Source organism: Tenebrio molitor, chromosome 3, assembly GCF_963966145.1.
Source record: "Tenebrio molitor chromosome 3, icTenMoli1.1, whole genome shotgun sequence".
Classification (NCBI taxonomy): Eukaryota; Metazoa; Arthropoda; class Insecta; order Coleoptera; family Tenebrionidae; genus Tenebrio; species Tenebrio molitor.
Window position 1 is genome coordinate 24,134,149 of NC_091048.1, and position 18,487 is coordinate 24,152,635.

The 18,487-nt window shown below is 39.6% G+C and overlaps 2 protein-coding genes across 3 annotated transcripts in view; one reads left to right on the top strand and one right to left on the bottom strand.

Annotated features, from left to right (window-relative positions):
* The window catches only part of Syn (synapsin), a 56,056-nt gene extending 45,279 nt beyond the window's left edge, over positions 1–10,777 (bottom strand). Inside the window, exons 1-2 of the mRNA XM_069042388.1 lie at positions 10,748–10,777; positions 9,900–10,127 (exon numbers count right to left, since the gene is read on the bottom strand). Coding sequence (XP_068898489.1) covers positions 9,900–10,127; positions 10,748–10,777 — 258 coding nt within the window. The remainder of the gene's footprint in view (positions 1–9,899; positions 10,128–10,747) is intronic.
* A 2,557-nt stretch (positions 10,778–13,334) lies between these two features.
* Positions 13,335–18,487, top strand: part of LOC138127067 (uncharacterized) — a 28,346-nt gene continuing 23,193 nt past the window's right edge. The window contains exon 1 of one of the 2 annotated variants that reach the window (XM_069042929.1): positions 13,335–13,552. In XM_069042929.1, coding sequence (XP_068899030.1) covers positions 13,472–13,552 — 81 coding nt within the window. In that variant the 5' untranslated portion in view covers positions 13,335–13,471. The remainder of the gene's footprint in view (positions 13,553–18,487) is intronic. The other variant, XM_069042928.1, reaches the window with a different exon arrangement.

Sequence of the window (18,487 nt, forward strand, 5' to 3'; positions counted from 1 at the left end):
TCGCGTGGTGCGGGACACGCGAGGGTGGTTCTCGGAATGGAAAAATCGAAGAAATTGTCACAGAGAGGGGCGATTAACGCCGAAATTTTTATGGGGCATTCGGAATCACTGCGACAGGACTTTTAAGCACTAATGGCTCAAGTTGAAACGTTCACTTTGCAGGCAAAAATTTATTACACTTAAACCCTCCATTTTATCGATCTAAATAATCTCAGACTTACAATACTTTTTAAATATTCTGTACTCGCTGACGAGACACTTTAGCCATTTTTGTAAACTTCATAAAAGGTTAATAAATCATCCCCGCGAGCTACCTTGTCGAGACTTTTCCAAAACCAACTCAACTTCTGCCTTGTCTGCATTTTTTAAAGAACGAATGACAGATCGTCCGTCTCTTATTCCCGACATTGTTTTTAATAAATCCATAACTCAATGCGGACGAAGTTATTTTCACTTGTCGAAAGTTTTAATTGGCTTTCCGAAGCGATTTACTTTTTAAATTTTAGGAAGCTCCACTGAAGCTGGCGTAAATATTTGATTGTGATTTCTAGCGTCTCTGGAGGTTAAGAAATTGGGATGTTGGAAAGCGCAGTCCAAATTGAATTTATTAATGCTGCTGTGCATAAAAGTTCTTCTATTTTGCAGCGGATTTGTGTGCACCGTTCGGTTATTCGCAAGACTGAATCGAATGAATTTTTATGTGTTTGTGCAAAACCTTGACAAAAATTTCTGTCGGCTCAGTTTTGTTTACAAATATTATCGCGGTAGTATCTGGTCGAGTTTGCTTTTACAATTCAAATGGTGCTGTAAAATGTGATGACAGATACAAACTCGCTTTTCATTTATCGATAAATTGAGTTGCAAAACTCGCTTAATGCATACATCTGCATATCAATAATGAAACTAACGACGCACGAATAACGCAAGTGTTGAAATTTATAACAGGCATATCGAAAATTATCACTTTGATATCTATGTTAGGGCCATAATTTAATAATTATTTATTTGTACATATTGCTACTATTGAAGAATGGCTTGAATTCTTAAAAAATATATTTTATTTGCGTAAAAATCCTTTGTTTTAATTTCCATCCAATTCTAGGTTTTCAAACGGGAGTCGCTTTATTGTTTGATTTCATAAACAAGAATTAAACAAAGATCTGTTTAAAACCCATTAACGTAAAAACATTTCGTAGATATTAATCATTGTTCAAAGAAAAAACTAAAAAATGTCCTTGACATTCACAAAATTTCAATTATTAAAGAGCTTTGAGGTGTTTTTCCTATACTCATTTCGTGGAAATTTCTTGTCGAATTTTCCACGGTAATGCCTTACACGTTCCTCCAGTTCTTAAAATGACCCAATAGAAGGTTAAGCCAAAGAGTATTAAATTCCCGTTTTTCTATGAATCTAGGATGAAGGTAAGTTCTCACACATCACGGCATAACGAACGGAAAATTTGTGTTGTCGAATCTTTATTTTTGATTGATTTTGCAATTAGCTAAAAATGTCCTTGACACTGTGACAAAATAATTTTAACTTTAAATATATGTACAAAGTTTTCCCACTAATCGCCGGACTCTGACAAACTGCTGTTGAAAATTAGTTATGAAGTTGATCTCATCTAAATATGCTTTCTCTACAGCAACATAATCCGGGATTGCACCATCCTGTTGAAAATTATGGCCAATTCGGTTGCTAAAGAAAAGAATAAACTCCGTGCTTGTCTTGATTTCTCAAAGGATTGAATCGTTTTTCAAGGTTTATCCGTCTATGAAGAAGGAACTGACGATTTGTTGGTCGATAATCCCAGGGCTGTATCCAGTGGGATTAGTTGTCGGCCAATGCCGACAGTTATATCTTCGTAATGGTCCATTTGAGTAAAAAGTTGTCGTGTCGTTATTGCAACTTTGCATCATTAACTCATAAAATTCCAATGTTCGGTTGAAATAGTTTGGACAATTTGGCTCTTGTAAATGTGGAGTTTTTGTGTTTTAAAATAACCGACGATAATTGGCGGATTCACTTTATTATCGCATTAAAAAAAAGTGTGCAACTCATTGGAGGTAATTTTGAAATTCTTGAATTTTAATTAAAAATTGTATTCACAAATGTCTAGAAAATAGTTATTTGTGCATCAAGGGCAAAAAGTGAATCTATTTCGTCCGAGTCTGAGTTTTCTGGGCGAGGCGTAGCCGAGGCTTGAAAAACAGGCGAGTACAAAAGGCGGTTCCTGGCAGAAGTCCACATTAAATTTTTTAGGCGACCGCACGAAATACAAAGCTAAAGATATCATTGGAAAAATTACAAATTTATTTTGTATCTATGTACCTTTTTCAAATAGATAAATTTATTAATACATATTAACCATTTTTTTTATAGTACAGCTTGCCAACAAAATTAAAAATTTACTATTTGCAATACAATTACAACTTATTGACATAATTTATGGTGACTGGACAATTTTGGGTTTTGTCAGTTTCGTTGCTAACTTACTAAACACACCAACAGATGGCGCCAGGTCAGCATCCGAAAAAGTGCATCCGAAAAAGTGTTACTTTTCGTCCGCTTGTAAGTACGTAAAATTACCATCTTCATTATGGGTGCCTAAAAAATTTTTTTTCGTGTTCGTTTCCCGAAATACATACAGCATGAGTCAGCTAAAACAGGTCAGTCGTATAAAATAGAAACTAAAGAATAATTTGAAATTTTTTTGTGGTAAATTTAATCTGTGGTGCCCTCTCATTGTATGTACGTTTTTTAAGGATTTTGTGATAACCCTGTTAGGAAGTATTAATTAAAACAAGACGACAAAATAGTATATTATGATACAAGTTTATAAAGGAACCCTTTTTCGCACGCATTTTAGTGTCAAAAACAGGGATTATGATTCAGGTATAATAAAACAAATGTTTTGACGTCTTGTTTTAATTAATTCGAACACATGGGAACTGTTGATGTCAGTGGACCGTTAATACAGAATAGAACACAACAATAAGCTTCTCTAAGGTGTTTTAAATTTTGTTTTACGGTGTTCCAAAAGTGAGATTTGCACTAGAAGACAATCTTTCTTTTCATACTGCGCAACACACACTTTTTGCAGACCTCAGGAGTAAAATTACAAGAACACCCACCGTGCAGTCCTGATCTGGCACTTTATGATTTCATTTTGTTTTGTTATTTTATGCATAGAATGCACATTTGTAGGTATTCAATTCAATGACGAGTTTTTAGCAGAACAAATCTATATTTTTTTAATAACACTTGTTTCATTATGTTGTACAATTTCGACGCAACCTACGTAAAAAATACAGCTTTGTAATTTGAGTGCTGGTTTGAAAAATGGGTAGAACCCCAAATTGACACTTGAGAAAACTTTTTATTGAATCTATTTTCTCGTCAGAACGTTATTTGAAAAGTTGTAACCATTATTCAGCGCTTTTTCCTCCTCTGATATAAACTCTCTGACAAAATTCCCATATGTTTTTTTGAAATATAATATCTTACACGAACACCGAAACTCTTTGTTTTCACTTTCAGAACGTGGTAAAAGCGCAACTCGGAAGCTTTTGGACGATTTTACCAATTCCTTTATATTTTGCTTGAACGACAATATAACGGGCCGCTACAAAACCGGTTGCAAATTTCCATTTAATCGTCCCTGTCGCATCATCTTCCTTCGTGTCGATTTCACCACAACGCATCTTCAAAAGCCACGTCCATCGATTTTTGACGGCACGACCGACCCATGAATTATTATTAACGGCAACCCCCATCAATAAACGTACCGAAAGTGGGAGTTGATTAATAATGAACGTAAAAATGAATTTTAATTCGTAATTCGTCCTGTGCTGACTAAAACAAAGAATAAAATTACGAGTCCATATTTACGGCTTTGCCGGCGAAATAAATTAAACTCATCAACATTTCGTTTTTGTAGCGGCTCGCAATTACTCCCGACGTGGCTCGCGAGAGACATTATACCACTTTTTCCTTTTTAATCCGGCTACATTTTGATCCGCAAAAGTTTATCAAACGCGAAATTTGTTGTTTAAGTAAACTGCGCCGCCGTTAAATTACGACAATACTCGAGTGAAATGTCTTTTGAACGAGCCAAACAAAATACACCGTGATGGGCGGCGATTTTTCATTTGCTTTTTTTTAGGTAAATGGCGCTATTTTCGGCGGCGTCAAGCTTTGGCCGAGATAGCGATCCGTCTTGTAATCGTTTAATAATAATAATTGTTTCTCTGTATTTGGACAAATTCCAAATTAAAAGCTGATTCAGTTTTCGACGGAAATAAACAGAACATACAAACATTCTATCTTTACTAATGAAACAAATTACAATGTTCCACTTAATCGGCTCATTCCGTATGCCAAACATGAAAACAACTCGGAACGCCTCTGGATGTTTACGGTGAGACCCAGATGAGGGAGTCTCGTGGTAACGGTGAAGTCTCTTTAATTTCAATAATGCGCTTCCCGTCTTTTTAAACCGGGGAGATTAGGTGGCGACGTGAAAATATATCGAGCTAATTTTAGTATTCCTGAGTTCAACCGTTGCGTATCGAACGACCATCGGCTGGCCTGCTTAACAACAATTTACGTTTCTGGCTGTGCATTTTCAATTAAAATCCTGAACACGACCGGATCGAAAACGAATGGCACAATCTCCCGTCAAATTTGACACACAAAAAAAAAAATAAATTACAGAGACTGGAAGAAGTGAAAAGAAATTCACACTGACTGAGTGACAGCTGTCTAGTCACTTGACCTCACTCGTGCTTCCCCAAATGAATCAAGCATTGTGTTTACAAATTACGAAACGAAATTAATAATCCCGCCGAAAACGTCAACAGTGATATCTCTTCGTCATTACCATCATCACACTTGCAACCCGGTGCGTTCTACGTTTGTCTTTGAACGGTTTCTCGAATCCCGGTAACGGCACTGAAACGGAATCATTAAAAATAGACAAGCGAGAGACTGCTAGAAAATTGAACGTCTACATTGTACTAATTTACGACTTGCTTTGGAAGCCGAGGCGTGATCCAGGTTAATTAAACAAGATTTAACTTCCCTATTACCTTCAAAATAGACAACTGTATATATGGTTGCCTAACTTTGCTACATTTCCGTTAGAAAGTATTCCTCCGGGGAGAAAGTCGCTTGCAGACCGCATTGTCGCGATTAATACCGCCGTGAATTTATTTACAAATTGCAGTTGTTGCTGCCGAGGCGATAATTCAGCCGGGATTTAATTAATTAATTAATTCTCAATTTGGAAGCATCTGCACCGTTCATCCGCATTTAATTAAACAATGGGGCAGACGATGAAAAAATCAACTGTCTGTTCAGGGCCTGTATTTACTCGTCATCGCCACTGATTGAGGAAGAGCAGAGCGGCGGTCTGGAAAATGCAACCGTCAGATTCTGACAGATTCTTTTATTCACGATCAAAAATCTCACCCGAGGTAAGGCAATAAATAACAATTAACGAGAACTCGAGACTCGAATCGGCGCTATTTAGGCCACCAGAGTTGAAAAAAGTGGAGTTTTTTAGAGACTCCGGGTATATTATATTGTTCGTGGCGGAAAAATGAGCATTTTTATGAGACCCATTTTAATACTGTTCCCATTTCGTAAATATGCAACTGACACTACACGGCAAGCAAAACCTGCCAATCACTCTGCAGGAGTCTAAGATATAAAAGATCAAGGTACAAACGACTTTACTACATGCCTTTACTCTTTTTCATATTTTTCGCAATATTGTTTATATTTTTATAAGACGCTGTTGTGGCCAAATTGCGTGGTCTTTACTAGCAACGAAAATCTTTGCGATGAAAATGCTGCGAGAACCGGATTAGATAATCAGATTCAAGATCCAATAGAGTTTGAATTTCATCCGAGCATCTGAAAAAATTCTTGATTTTTTTGGACTTGCGACGTAATCCATCATCCTCTTTTTCAGGTGAATAAGCGATGAAACCGAAGAAAAGTTTGTTGTTCGATTTTCGAGTGAATACAAAATGTTTTATTCGGTAACACAAACACGTCGATTATCGAGAACACGTCGGTAATCAATTTATTATTTAGTGGTGGAACAGTACGCTTAAAAAAATGTATTAAAAAAAGTCAGCTCAATATTCCTTGATTCGGTGGAAAACCCTGCGAGACGCGATGCATCAAGGGTAATTAATTTATTGCGCAAAGCACTTGCAGGAATTTAATTAGGAATGGATTACAAAATTTGAAAATTAAATGTGGCACGAAACACAAAAATGCCATTTGCAGATTAAATTTCGTCCGTTTTCAAAGTTCGTTAAAATCCCTGCCAAATGATTAATTCACGAAACAAAGCAGTACCGAAGCAACAGAACTTGGCCCACTAAATACCCAATTAAATTGATCAGTTTATGCCAACTTTTACGATTTTAGTGTACGTAGAAAATCGCGTGTTTGCGGTAATCACCGGCGATAATTTTTTGCTGTACAATTACCGGTTCAATGTGTATTGATTAATTGCTTCTTGAGACAAACGGCACTGATTAGTTATTGGCACGTGACCCACGATTCCACCGGTGTATGCACTGTTCGTTTTAAAAGTGGGAACAAGTCAATAAACTTACCTGCTCAAACGGTTATGAATAAACCAGGGAATCTGAAACTGTGTTCGTGTTTGTTGATTTTATGTTTTGATTTGTTTGGTTAAAAGCGTCGGTCTAAACACCTTTGCTACATTGCTGCACGTCAAAGACCCGTCCTATGCAAATAAAAGTGTAAAGCAAGCTACCCAGTCTTATCGAACGCCAAACAAATTAATCCAGGGAAACCAGGAATGCTTTTTGATCATTTGTACAACTAAAAAAATGTTCCACTTAAACTGTTGTTGTATCGTTTGCTCGGTTGTTAATGAAAGCATTTCTTATCAAGTTTACGAAGAAAACTGACTAAAACAATTTTGTTGGAGCAGTTTTTGAAAATTCTTATAGTTGACGCGGCGAACCAGTGGAGCAGTGACGAGGTCTTCACGTGATAGTTCGTAGCGACGTCATAAAAAGCCTGATTTTAAGAACGGATGGAAATTTCGGCTGCGTGCATTGAACTGCACAATACGCCCTTTAACCAATAGGAAACCATCCCCCGAAATTCACGTGAAGATCACGCCAGTTTATTACTCCACTGAGTCGCCGCACCGACTATATAATTCTATTCAAAACCTATCGAAAACCAAGGAATGCGGTTTTTCTTTCGTTTTGCCTCTTAAGTGTTGATTTGATAAGTTCTCCTGATTCATTATCGAAGAAAAAACAGTTATGTGCAAGTTAACAAACGCAAAGGATTTGATAAGATATTTGTTCTAAAGGCTAGAATGTTTCGGATATTATTTCGAGATCTTGGTATAAAGAAGTTCAAAAGGAATAGCAATGAGATGCTGTGCCGAGTTTTGTCGAGAAAAATATGTTACCAAATTAATAGTGACCTGGAATAAAGTTACTCAAGAATGTGGATCCGAGGGACTGAATAATCCAGCTTATAGCTCTGCCCCAATCCCAATAGGGAATAGGCTATTAAATGTACTGGAAATTGAAACTGGAGAACATAAAAGAGTTACCAAGAATTGAAATCTGAGGTTTTGGCACATTTTGAAAGAACGAATGTATAAATAATTCAAGTAACTAAGTGCTGGATGATGTGTTGGTATGGGATTACGCTGTCAAATGCATTTGCTTTGATGCATCAGGATTAAACTTGTTGCATGAGTTGTAAAAACAGGTAGAACAAACAACTAGGTACCTTGTGAAATATTTTTAAGGAGAAAAAAGTTGTTGCTCTTGGAGAAATCACATTTTGTAAACGAAACAAACCTGCCCGTTTTCAGAAAAGAAAATAGACACAAAAAATTAATTTACCTAAAATAAACAAGCAAGAACTTCGTCAGATAAACTTTTTGTGTATTTCTACTTTGATGAAGATTTTTAGCAAACAAGCAAATAAGTTTGAAAAAGCAGTTTGTTCCATTTTATTTTGAAAAGAATGTTAGATGGTAAATTAAAACTATACACCGTTCACGTTGAATTGAGCAGTGCTAAATTCGGATTATGTTGATTCCCTGCATGTCACTATTTACAAAACATAAGAATCACATGGCCAAAGATAAAAATTATTTGACCTTGAAATACCCAATCTATCCTGAATTTACTTTAATTAACATTTGGTACATATTAAAAAAATATTTAGACGAGCTAAAGAAGTACAAAACATTTCCCTCTATTTTTCATTGGTAGTTATGGTACGAGGTCATTATAAATGATTGTCTCATCGCAGTAGGCGTTGGTGACGTAGTTGAATGTGCCACAAGCTTTACAACATGAGTGAGACTAGCATCGCTGATAGGTAGCGCTCCTGGCGGTAGTGTAAATTTGTCTACTAGTTTGTCTAACGTTGCAAAGCTAGCGGCACATCCCAAATTTGTGTGGGTTTTCAACGCCAACTGCGATGGGACAATCATTTATAATGACCCTGTATAAGAAAAATTTGAATTTGGAAATTCTTAAGAAGAATTCTCTGCACCAATATTTTTTTATTCGTTATTAATGTTACTCCACTTTGTCAGATAGTGTCAGATTCGACAAAAACAGTTTGAGAACCGCTGTCAAAAAATCTGATAAAATTGCGTTAACAAACGGAATCTTCTACTGGTGCTCAAAAAATTTGAAAAATTTATAGCTCGATGTATCCGTAGCGTTTAATTAGCGTTTAATGTCTATACAAAAAAAGTGATGGATAATTGTTTAACAATAGGTTGTTAAAGTTTATCAGTCACGCATTTCTACGACAATGAATAATATCGTGAACCGAGCAGTTATTTTGTTAAACAGGGCATGACCCCAACAAAAACTAAAACCGTCATGGACGCTACATCAGATGATCAAAAAGTGTGCAGCTTTGTTATTATATGACTGTGAGAGAGATCAAGATGAACCCTGTTGTGGCAAGCCAACAGCTGTAACAAATGATGCAACAATTCCAGGACTACCTTCTCAAAGTAGGTGAAACAGGTGAGGCCATCAGAATTTCATCACATTTTTTACGAAGCCTTAAGTATGACAAAAGATGCAAGATGAGTGCCGCCAGAAACACGTTTTCAGACTGATTCACGAGGAATTCAAAAGATATTTTTGCCAAAATTTATCACCTCTGATGAAACCCGGCTCCGTTGTTATTCATCAAGGAAAGGAAGTCTCAAAGCAGAGGAAATGTCTCTTTTGGGACTCCATAAGGACACTAATGAGGAATATTACGCGAATCTTCAGGTCACCTTAACAAATTAACAGACAGCAATAACGAAGAAGAAGGTGTCGTTAGACCACGGTCACCACCTGTGACAAAACTTGTGTTGTAAAGTCTTACCACACCCTTTTCTCTTCCGTTCATTTCCAATAATTGAAGACGTCATTGCAGTTAGGTACTGAGGAATATTTTGCAGTCTTAGAATAAAATCAATTTTGAAGTGAATTGTCTTTTGTGTCTTTCAGGGTCAACCCACGAGATTTTAACATCCCCATTATACGTCCCTCTCTCACAGATGTGCAATAAACACTTTAAAAAAGTATTTCCGTTTTCGCAATAATAAAGACACAATACTTTACAACAACGAATAAAAAAATCCATTTGAATTTATAATTTACGACCAAAACGATCCACCCCACGTTTCCATTTTTAAAGCGAACACAGTTCTGCATAATAACCACCGTTTTCAGTTTTTCGCTCCGCCATATCGAACTGATCGAAACGGCGTTACACTTACTGAAAAAATCCGGATGGAAACAATTTTCCCGGTAAATTGAAGTTTATTTGACACGTAGCCAACACGTGTCGTTTTCCTCACCTGTGGTTGCGCTGTGACGGGGGGCGCCTTCGTGTAAGGATCAACCGGCGCCTCGCCATCCTCGCACTCCGAGGACAGGTCCCCGGAGCTGAAGCGTCTTTTCAGGTAATTGACATTCGAAGTGAAGGACTGCCTGAAGCTGCTGAACGAAATGGTGGGGCCGTTTGCGGTGGGGCCGCAGTACTTGCCGCACTCGGAAATCTTGCCGTCTCTGGCTTGCCGCCCCCTCTACACACCGTCGACCTGAAAAATAATTCATTAGTCCGGCCAATACCACAGGCCCTAACGGCCTCCCATTGTTCCTCCGGTGTTAATAGAAAATACTAATCGACAAAAGGAACGAGCTTAATAGCGGCGGACAGGTTGATAACGCAGCTTTACGCCGCTTTTACGGCGTGCCTTGTTCTTTATGCTCGCAACCCCCGTGGGATTTTTTTACGAGGGGGCGCAAAACCGGAATCACAATTAATCAACGAGAGTGCGATTTATTAAGATTATGACGCGTTTGTCTAACCAAGGACTTTATTTGCACTGGGTGCCTCGTTAAAAACCCAACCTCGATGGGGTTTGTTGAGCAACACATGCGAGCGCTTCAAGAACAACTCATCATTGAAAACGAGCTTTATTTGCACAGGACGAGTAGCTTTCCTGCTTCAGCAACTCGATGATAACCGCTTAGAGCCAGATTTGGGGGATAAAGGGATGGGGGTTGTAACAATTCCGCTTGAAATTGCTAATTGCAGCTTTTATGCGGGCGACGACAAACCGCTTATTGTCATCATGTTAGAATAAAGGTCACGCCTAATGCTTCTCCGCCACTTTCTTAATTAATTTTTGGAGGTAAATACGAAGTTCATTTGAGAGATTCCGCCGGCCATTTCGCCATTGTGTTTCTAAAGGCGTCGCCTACAAATAAAACAAGCGAAAGCACAAAGAAAGCCCAAAAGTTAACTTTCCTGGGGAGCATAAGAAAAACAGTTTTTTAGGTCCTTATCGAATGTTAAGATTTATTGGCGAAAAGTCGCAAGAAAGAATTGGGTTAGATTATTTGGTACGTCGTTCGTACAAGCTTTTTCAGGATTAATTTCGTATTGCTGAAGTTGCTAAAGGAAACGAGTAGGTACGAAATTAAAATCGAGTGCGCAAGTTATTCGATAAAGTTTTTCAATAAAAAGAAAAACATAAAGCGATACAAGAGCAGGAACGTAGGGGTATAAAAAAATTGAGGGCGGAATGGAGAGGCGAGCTTCTGGTAGGAAGACATTTAAATAATTTAGGGCTCCGCGATCCGGAGACATTTATTCCAATGGCAAAAAATAATGTGAGGGAAAATAAAACGATCCAGAGCCGTAACAGTAAAAGCTGAATATTTTTTGAAGCGACCGAACGTAACGAACTGTTTTATTGGTGATTGCGGAAAATACCAACAGATCAAAGTTGTTCGATATCAGTTCCCGAACACAAAGAAACAAGAGGAAAGAAAACGTAACAACACGCAACAGAAGTCGTAAAATAAACGATCTCCGAGCTTTAAGAGGATCAGAAGGAACAAGAAAAACGAGAGAAATTAATTGGCGCGTTTGCATATTCGCAAAAATAAAAGAAACTACCCGAGACAAGGTGTTGAAGGTCTCCGAAAGCGCAAAAAGCGTCGTTGCACATGAAAATGTAATCACGGGGAAATCTGGTTGGTCGTTTTCATCCCATTCTACATCAGAGCCGTGGCAACATTTACACCCTTGCGAATTGGGGTGCTCACGTCTGCAGTCCCTCACCCTAATTAAATGTACGTTTCTTTCGGCTTGTCTCGAGTCGAAAGACCAGCGCGAGGAGTTCAGGGGTTGACTTCCAACTAGAAAGGGTTGGCAGCGAAACAGCCACGTCTGGCTCTTTTTTAAGCGACTATAAATCGTCAGCATGCGACGCCACCGCAGACGAGTCGTTGCTTTAATTACAGGTCTTGAAAAAGTGAAACCGTGAGAAGCTGCCTCACAGAAGTCTAATTAATTAGCAACTTGTTGTTTAATTGGGGTGTTATAGCGAGCGGTAAGCTATAAAATTAAATCTAGGCGAGTCCCCGACTTTGCAATAAGTAAATTAAGTAAACAGACAGTTATGCGTCCCCGCTCGGTCGATTTCAGCCAATTCCAGTCTTGCAGTGACCTTTTGACGCTTTTGCTCGATTGAAATTCGGCCCGCGAACCGTACCGACAGACGGGGAGAAATTTTTGCTAATTTGGGAATGGTGGATGCGCCGGGAAACTTCGTTATCGGTGTCTATTTGAGTCTAATTCGACAAACGGGATCCAATTAGGGGCGGTTTATTGTTATTCGCGTCACACATCCCTCAAAATTCGGGCTTATGTAATGGAACGCAGCCACCTGCGTCACGCATTGGAAAATGTTTTGGCACGGAGTAATTACAAAAGCCCCAAAGTTAGTGTTAAAATTAAGCCGGTATCGATTGACCTCGCGATAGGGGTTGTGCCGGCACAAATCCATTCGGGGGTCAGAGCGGAATTATGATGTGTGCATGAGGGATTTTATTCGGCAAGAAAAGGATTGTGTCAAAATCATTACTCCCGGTCGGTTTTAATCGAAGCTCAGGGGGGGTGGGTTCGATCGGAAGGGAGCTTTTTTAGAGCGGGCGAGACGTTCGCCCTTCCCTAAACGTCGCGACTAGGCAACCAACTGTACCGGGATGTGTTCTGTGCGGAGGGATTCAAGTCCGTTCAATCGTTTTTCAAAGATTTGAATTTTTGCGGCAGGAAAAATCCCTCGAGCAGACATAATCCGGCAACGGGGGCACTGCATGCAACTTTACAAAGATCGGGGTCAGCGGATACGAGAGGAACAAAAAGCGCCCACGCAAAGACGAAGAAAGACACACTCTATTGATCCACACAGACGTGCGTTTAACCTAACTAGTTGAATGTTTGGCAAAAATCATGCTTGGGCCGGAGGAAACGAGCAAAAAACGCAACAAATTCGACACCCGTGTATTAAAAATTGTCTACATCTAAGGCGTTGTGTCAGGATTGATACGTACGGTTCGAAGAGCCGAAAACGCAGTCTTCAGTAACTGGAGCGGGCTTCTGAAACCGACTGAAATGCGTGCGGACTTTTAGAGGGCGGCTATGGTGGCGCCTTTCAGTGCTGAAAGCGCCAAGTTACCGGTCGATAGAAACCGCGCTGCCCCTGACGGCATTCGGGGGCACAACTTGAGGCGACTTTTCATCCGTTCCACTCCTCCACTGACTCAATCCACCGGAAGTTGACTCACTGGAGGTCGAAAAAATTTTCGATTTTTTCACCTGACTGTGTCGACGGCGGCACAAGTGAGTTTCGCCGGCAGGCAGTTTTGATGGCGAGCCGCGCGCCGACAACCTATCAAAACCACCTTCCGGAGATCCCAACGCCAGCACAGACGACCAGCTCTGTTGACTTTCATTCCAGTTAACACAAGAGAATGGTGCAATTGAGTGTGTTGTAGTACATAGTAAATCGGTGCCAGTTTTTGAACATGTGATTTGTTTGTTGTATGGTTCGACTGTTTGGTAATACTTGTCGATATGGGTACCGGAAGCGAGTCCCAGCATCTGGGATGGTTCCTGGGGCTGGCGCTGGTCCTGTTCGCTGGACGGCCACCGCAGGTAGGTGAATCCGCACGCATCATCCAGTGATTCACTGGACTTTCTCTCTGTGTGTGTCGAAAATCTCTGGAAACGACATCGACAACATGATGCGCAATTTCTTCCGCAAACAAGTGCCGCCGGAAATCCGGAGCGCGATCGCGATCGTGTGCGCTAGGGAAAACAAACATTTCCCGAAGGGTGACTTTTACTTTTCTGTGATATAACGCGGCCGGTAATTACACAACAATAGCCTCATCGGTAACTCGTGGGAACTGACGTCTCCTCCGCCTTTCAATTAGTCTTCCATTTAATTATCGCCAATCGAACGAATTTCGCAACTCCATTGTGCGGATACGCGTCTCGGTGGTCACTCTTACTCTTGGGAGAAAGTGCCATTTTTCGGCCACATTACCATATCAGGCTTTCGCCTCGATTCGATTTTGAGACTCCGTCATAACTGTAACTGTGGACTGACCAATTAGAGTCGCTCGCCACGGATACCGTTACGGAAAAATATGGATCTGGCGTCGGATCGATCGCAAATAATCCGGGGAAATCGATTTTTTCCTCCCGACATGTTAATGGTGCTCGATCACGAGATCACTCGAATTTATTGTAATTGCCGGCATTCCTGATACGATCTGAACAACACTCGAATCGGCCATTCGTTATTTCGCCACAAGGCGATTGAATCGTTTAATTAAAATCACGGAAAAAAGTCCGGTGGGCAGACTCCGGACCGCGCCTTTTAAGGACACCACTCGCGCGTCTCCCCGATGACGCTCTGACCTATTGTCTCAGTTATTATCTGAATTACCAGTTTTATTTACCACGTTCGTGACACTCAATTGTGAAACGGTGAAGATCCACGATTTTTAAAGGCGTCATTTGGAAGGACACCGCGACTAGGAAAGAATGGAATGCGAGGAAATATTAATCACGTGTGGCGAACAACTTTTACTCGCAACAAAGCGCTTTTTGTCCGTTGCTTAATTGTCTCGATTTCGACGAATCTGGGCAGCACGGAGGCGAACTTGCGAAATATTTTACACAGATCCAGCGCTAATAAAGGTGGGAGCTGTGCTGATCCTTGTGGCATTATTCATACATACGCGGACCTTGGATTATTAACATTTCTGCGAATACGGCCCAATTCTCCACACAACAGGTTCGACTATTTAAATTTACTTCTTCGCTGTTTGATAATTGAATTCCGCAAAACACGATCATGCTTTTTTCGCCCCGCAACGCATTTATCTTCTTCGGAAGCTTTTTCCACCGGATCTGGCGAAAAGTGAACATTTCTCTTGCGATTTATCTTATTCTGTTTCGGTACGAATCACATCCCATTTCCTTCCAATAATGGATCACTAATGCTTGACAAACATTTGCTTCAAGGCTGCGTCTCCAGATTACGCATGCAAGTTTGATGGAAATCAATTCCTCGGAGAGTTCTCCGATTTTCTAGTTTGTCTTTTCGCCGTAACAAGACGGAATGACGCACGAAAACGCTGTTCTTCGATAATTGTTTCTTCTCTTTTTCGCTACGAAGGTGTAGTTCCAATCTAGATAAGTACGGTTTACGATCGCAAATAACACGACATTTGTAACGTTTTTGGCCTTAATAGATCAGTGGACTTGATAGTTCACATTAAAGTCCTGTTAATGCACATAAATTACAATACAGAACAGTATTTTACAATTTGGTGAAATTGTAGATGCCTGCGAATCCCTCGACTGTGATATTTTCGTTGATTATTTTAATGAAAAGAAAACTTGTCTCGTTAATTGCCAACGAATAAAGAGCATTTTCTAAACCATTTTGCGAGATTTCCGCTACGCCCATGCATACATTAGGTGAAATTTCGAAGGTTTATGCAAATTTTGTACTTCAGATTCGATAATTATGCAAATTGACGGTAACTTTATTGTGTCCCGCGATAAAGAAAATCTAAATCCCAACAGGTTGTCGCTTGTTAACGCCACAAGGGGTTCATTTTTGGCATTTATCATCATCAAGTCCCACAAAACTCGCTTAAAATCTCTCTTAAAATACTGCTGACTTCATTTTTATCAAATAAATCTCAGAAAAAAAAATCGCTGCCATTTGATTAAATTATGAGTTGCATCAGCTTTTGTCTTGATTCGGCGAAGACGATGCATGCAGCAGCAAGGACATGCACCCAGTCATTACATGAAAGGTCTCAATAAAATCTCAAAAATGTGACCTTTCTGCTAATACAAATCTTTTTCTATTGTCTGTAATTTAGAAATTAACATAATTATGCACCACTACGCCGACTAAAATTAAACTGAAAGCTGTCACAATTATCGAGATCCTGCATAATTTATAAAATCATGATCAACAATAATAACAATTGATTGTTTAAAAATGTGTGTGATTAAATGGACAGTGAAGCGGAATAAATGCAGACTACACGGTTTGCCACCAAATTAGCAGCAGGAAGTGCATCCCAGAAGCAACTTTGTCCTCCTCTCGAATTGCTGATCTAGATCTTGTAAAGTCGCACAACAACATGTAACAAAATCGTAATTTATGGCATAATTTGCGACTTGACATTAGCACAAAACTCGACTTCCGTCAACATGCTCGGACAACCCTTGAATTTTACTGTGCCAATTAATTCCGGTGACGATTTTCCCCCACATTTCGCATCGAAAATCTGTGCGCATTTACGTCCCGATTCACGTAAAGATCGATTTAAAAAAATCTACATGAACGCTCTCTTTATTCGAGTAAACTGTGCCGGTCCGATTTGCAATTCAGGAAACAGAAAATGTCTGCGAAAATATTTCCGGACGCGACTGAATTTCAATGAACTGGACGTTTAATTTGTTCTCACGAATCATTCGATTCTCCAAAGTTGACCGGACGGAAGAAATCTATTGTAGTCTGCGACGAATCCTAAAAGGGCACAAAGTCCTGCATGTTTAGCGTCGAAAAGAAACTTTCGGTTTTCAAAGCTGCGACCGGAATTTATTATTGTCTACGAAGAGAGAGTGCATACAACATTAATAACGACTCTACTGTACGAAAGCCATGTCATAAATTTCCCCCGAACTGGCACCTCGTACAGTGAATTACGCCAAGTCAGACGCTTTTAGCCTGACCCACCCCCGAGCTTTCGGAAATCACAAAATTCCAGATTTAATCTGGACAAGAACAAACACCCGCGGGAAGTGGATCAGATTTGAATATTAATCGGTCACCAATCTGAAACACGAGTTTCTGTGGAAAAACACGTCGAAAGGGTGTTCTTTATTTATGAGGGGGCGACATTAAAACAATGCAGCTCGGATTTAATTGCCCCGTTGAAAAATAACGGTCTCGTATACTGACCTACCAATTGTGTTTTGTACGTCACAGCATTGCATTAACTGTTTCTTGATTGCAAAAACGGTGACATTAGTTGTTTTTTTCCCTCCCATTTAAACTGCATTATTCAGTTTATAAATGTGTTTCGTCCAGTTGGTGCATTAAGTCCCGCAGTGCGTTTCTAACGATCCTTTTCTTCCGCCCGCAATTATCCAGTCGATCTACATCTGCAACGAACGACCAATTAAAAATCATTACGACTGAAGAAACGTGAAGAGAAACAGTCACGTGTCCGAGACGTACGTCACTCATTGTGACATTCAGAATTGGTACGCCTGCAGATGCAAAAGACAAAGAAATGGCGAGCGCGGAACAGGTTCCGTTAATGACATTTCTCAGCACTTTCGCTGTTTTCAGTGGACGTTTCCTCCGGTTGTGAAAATGTTTGCATCAATTGCAGCTGCGCCTCCGCCTCGAATCGATAACGCAACAGTAGCAATTTTGCCGGAGCGGTCCGGAAACCGGCGGCGATTCCTTCAATGCCTGCCACTTTCACAATTCCAGGATGTAAAATGCATAATGGTGGCGGGGCCAACCGCGAAATGTCAGTTTGTTCTAGTTTCGAGAAAAATCTTGTCGAGCAGATGTTGGCTGTTCGGAAGAGATGAAATGTTCGCCTTGCATTATTAAAAAAGCAGAACCAGAATGTCGGCGGCTGAGGTGACGTTTATATCTGTCAACAGGATCAGAGAGGATGAAAAATGGCGTCATTGTTTCTCCGGGAGTGCACGTCCAGGTGACGATGCGACCTGAATATTACATGTGCGAAAGCGTGTTGAATGTTCTTAACTGGTGTCGGGAAATAAGAAGCGATGGAGGAAATAGATTAAACGTGGCGACGATAACAGCACTTACAAGATTCCGATTACTGAACACTGATCGTAGATAAATACTTGTTGCTGTATTAAAAATGGACGCGGGGCAGAGAAACAAAGAAGAAGGTTCAAGAAATGACTCGACGAATATGTTTCACAAAAAAGCATACTAAAATCTGAGCAACGGTTAAACTTAACAGAACGTGAACATTTGTTACGAAGTTTAAGCACTAAGTACGGCCTATTGACACCTCAGATATATTGTCCCTAGGGTTATTAGGCAGTCAGGACCTCAGCTAAATAATTTTGGCATTATGTCATCGACAATAAATCGATAAACAAGCGGTTCATGACGACACTTTGTAAATATTTTTACATGTGCCAGAAGAATTAATTTAATTCTGAATATAAATTCGTGTAAGAATAGATACGTTGTAGTTTCTAGAGATGAAAATTAAATTAATGGAGAAAACATCTTAAATTTGTATATTTATGAGGAAGAGCTTTGATAAATACTATCTTACTTTAAGATTAAATTGTAATTTGGATTGTAACAAGCATTAAAAAGTATTAATGAACGAGTGGGTTTGAAATAATGATCACTCGTTAATTGGAATTAATTAATTTAAAGTGTTGAGAATGGAATTGGTATCTTTCTTTGGAAATTAGAAAAGCTTGTCGAGATATTGCAATGATAAAAATGTTAAATGTAAACCAATTTTGAAAAGAAAAACCTTGTTT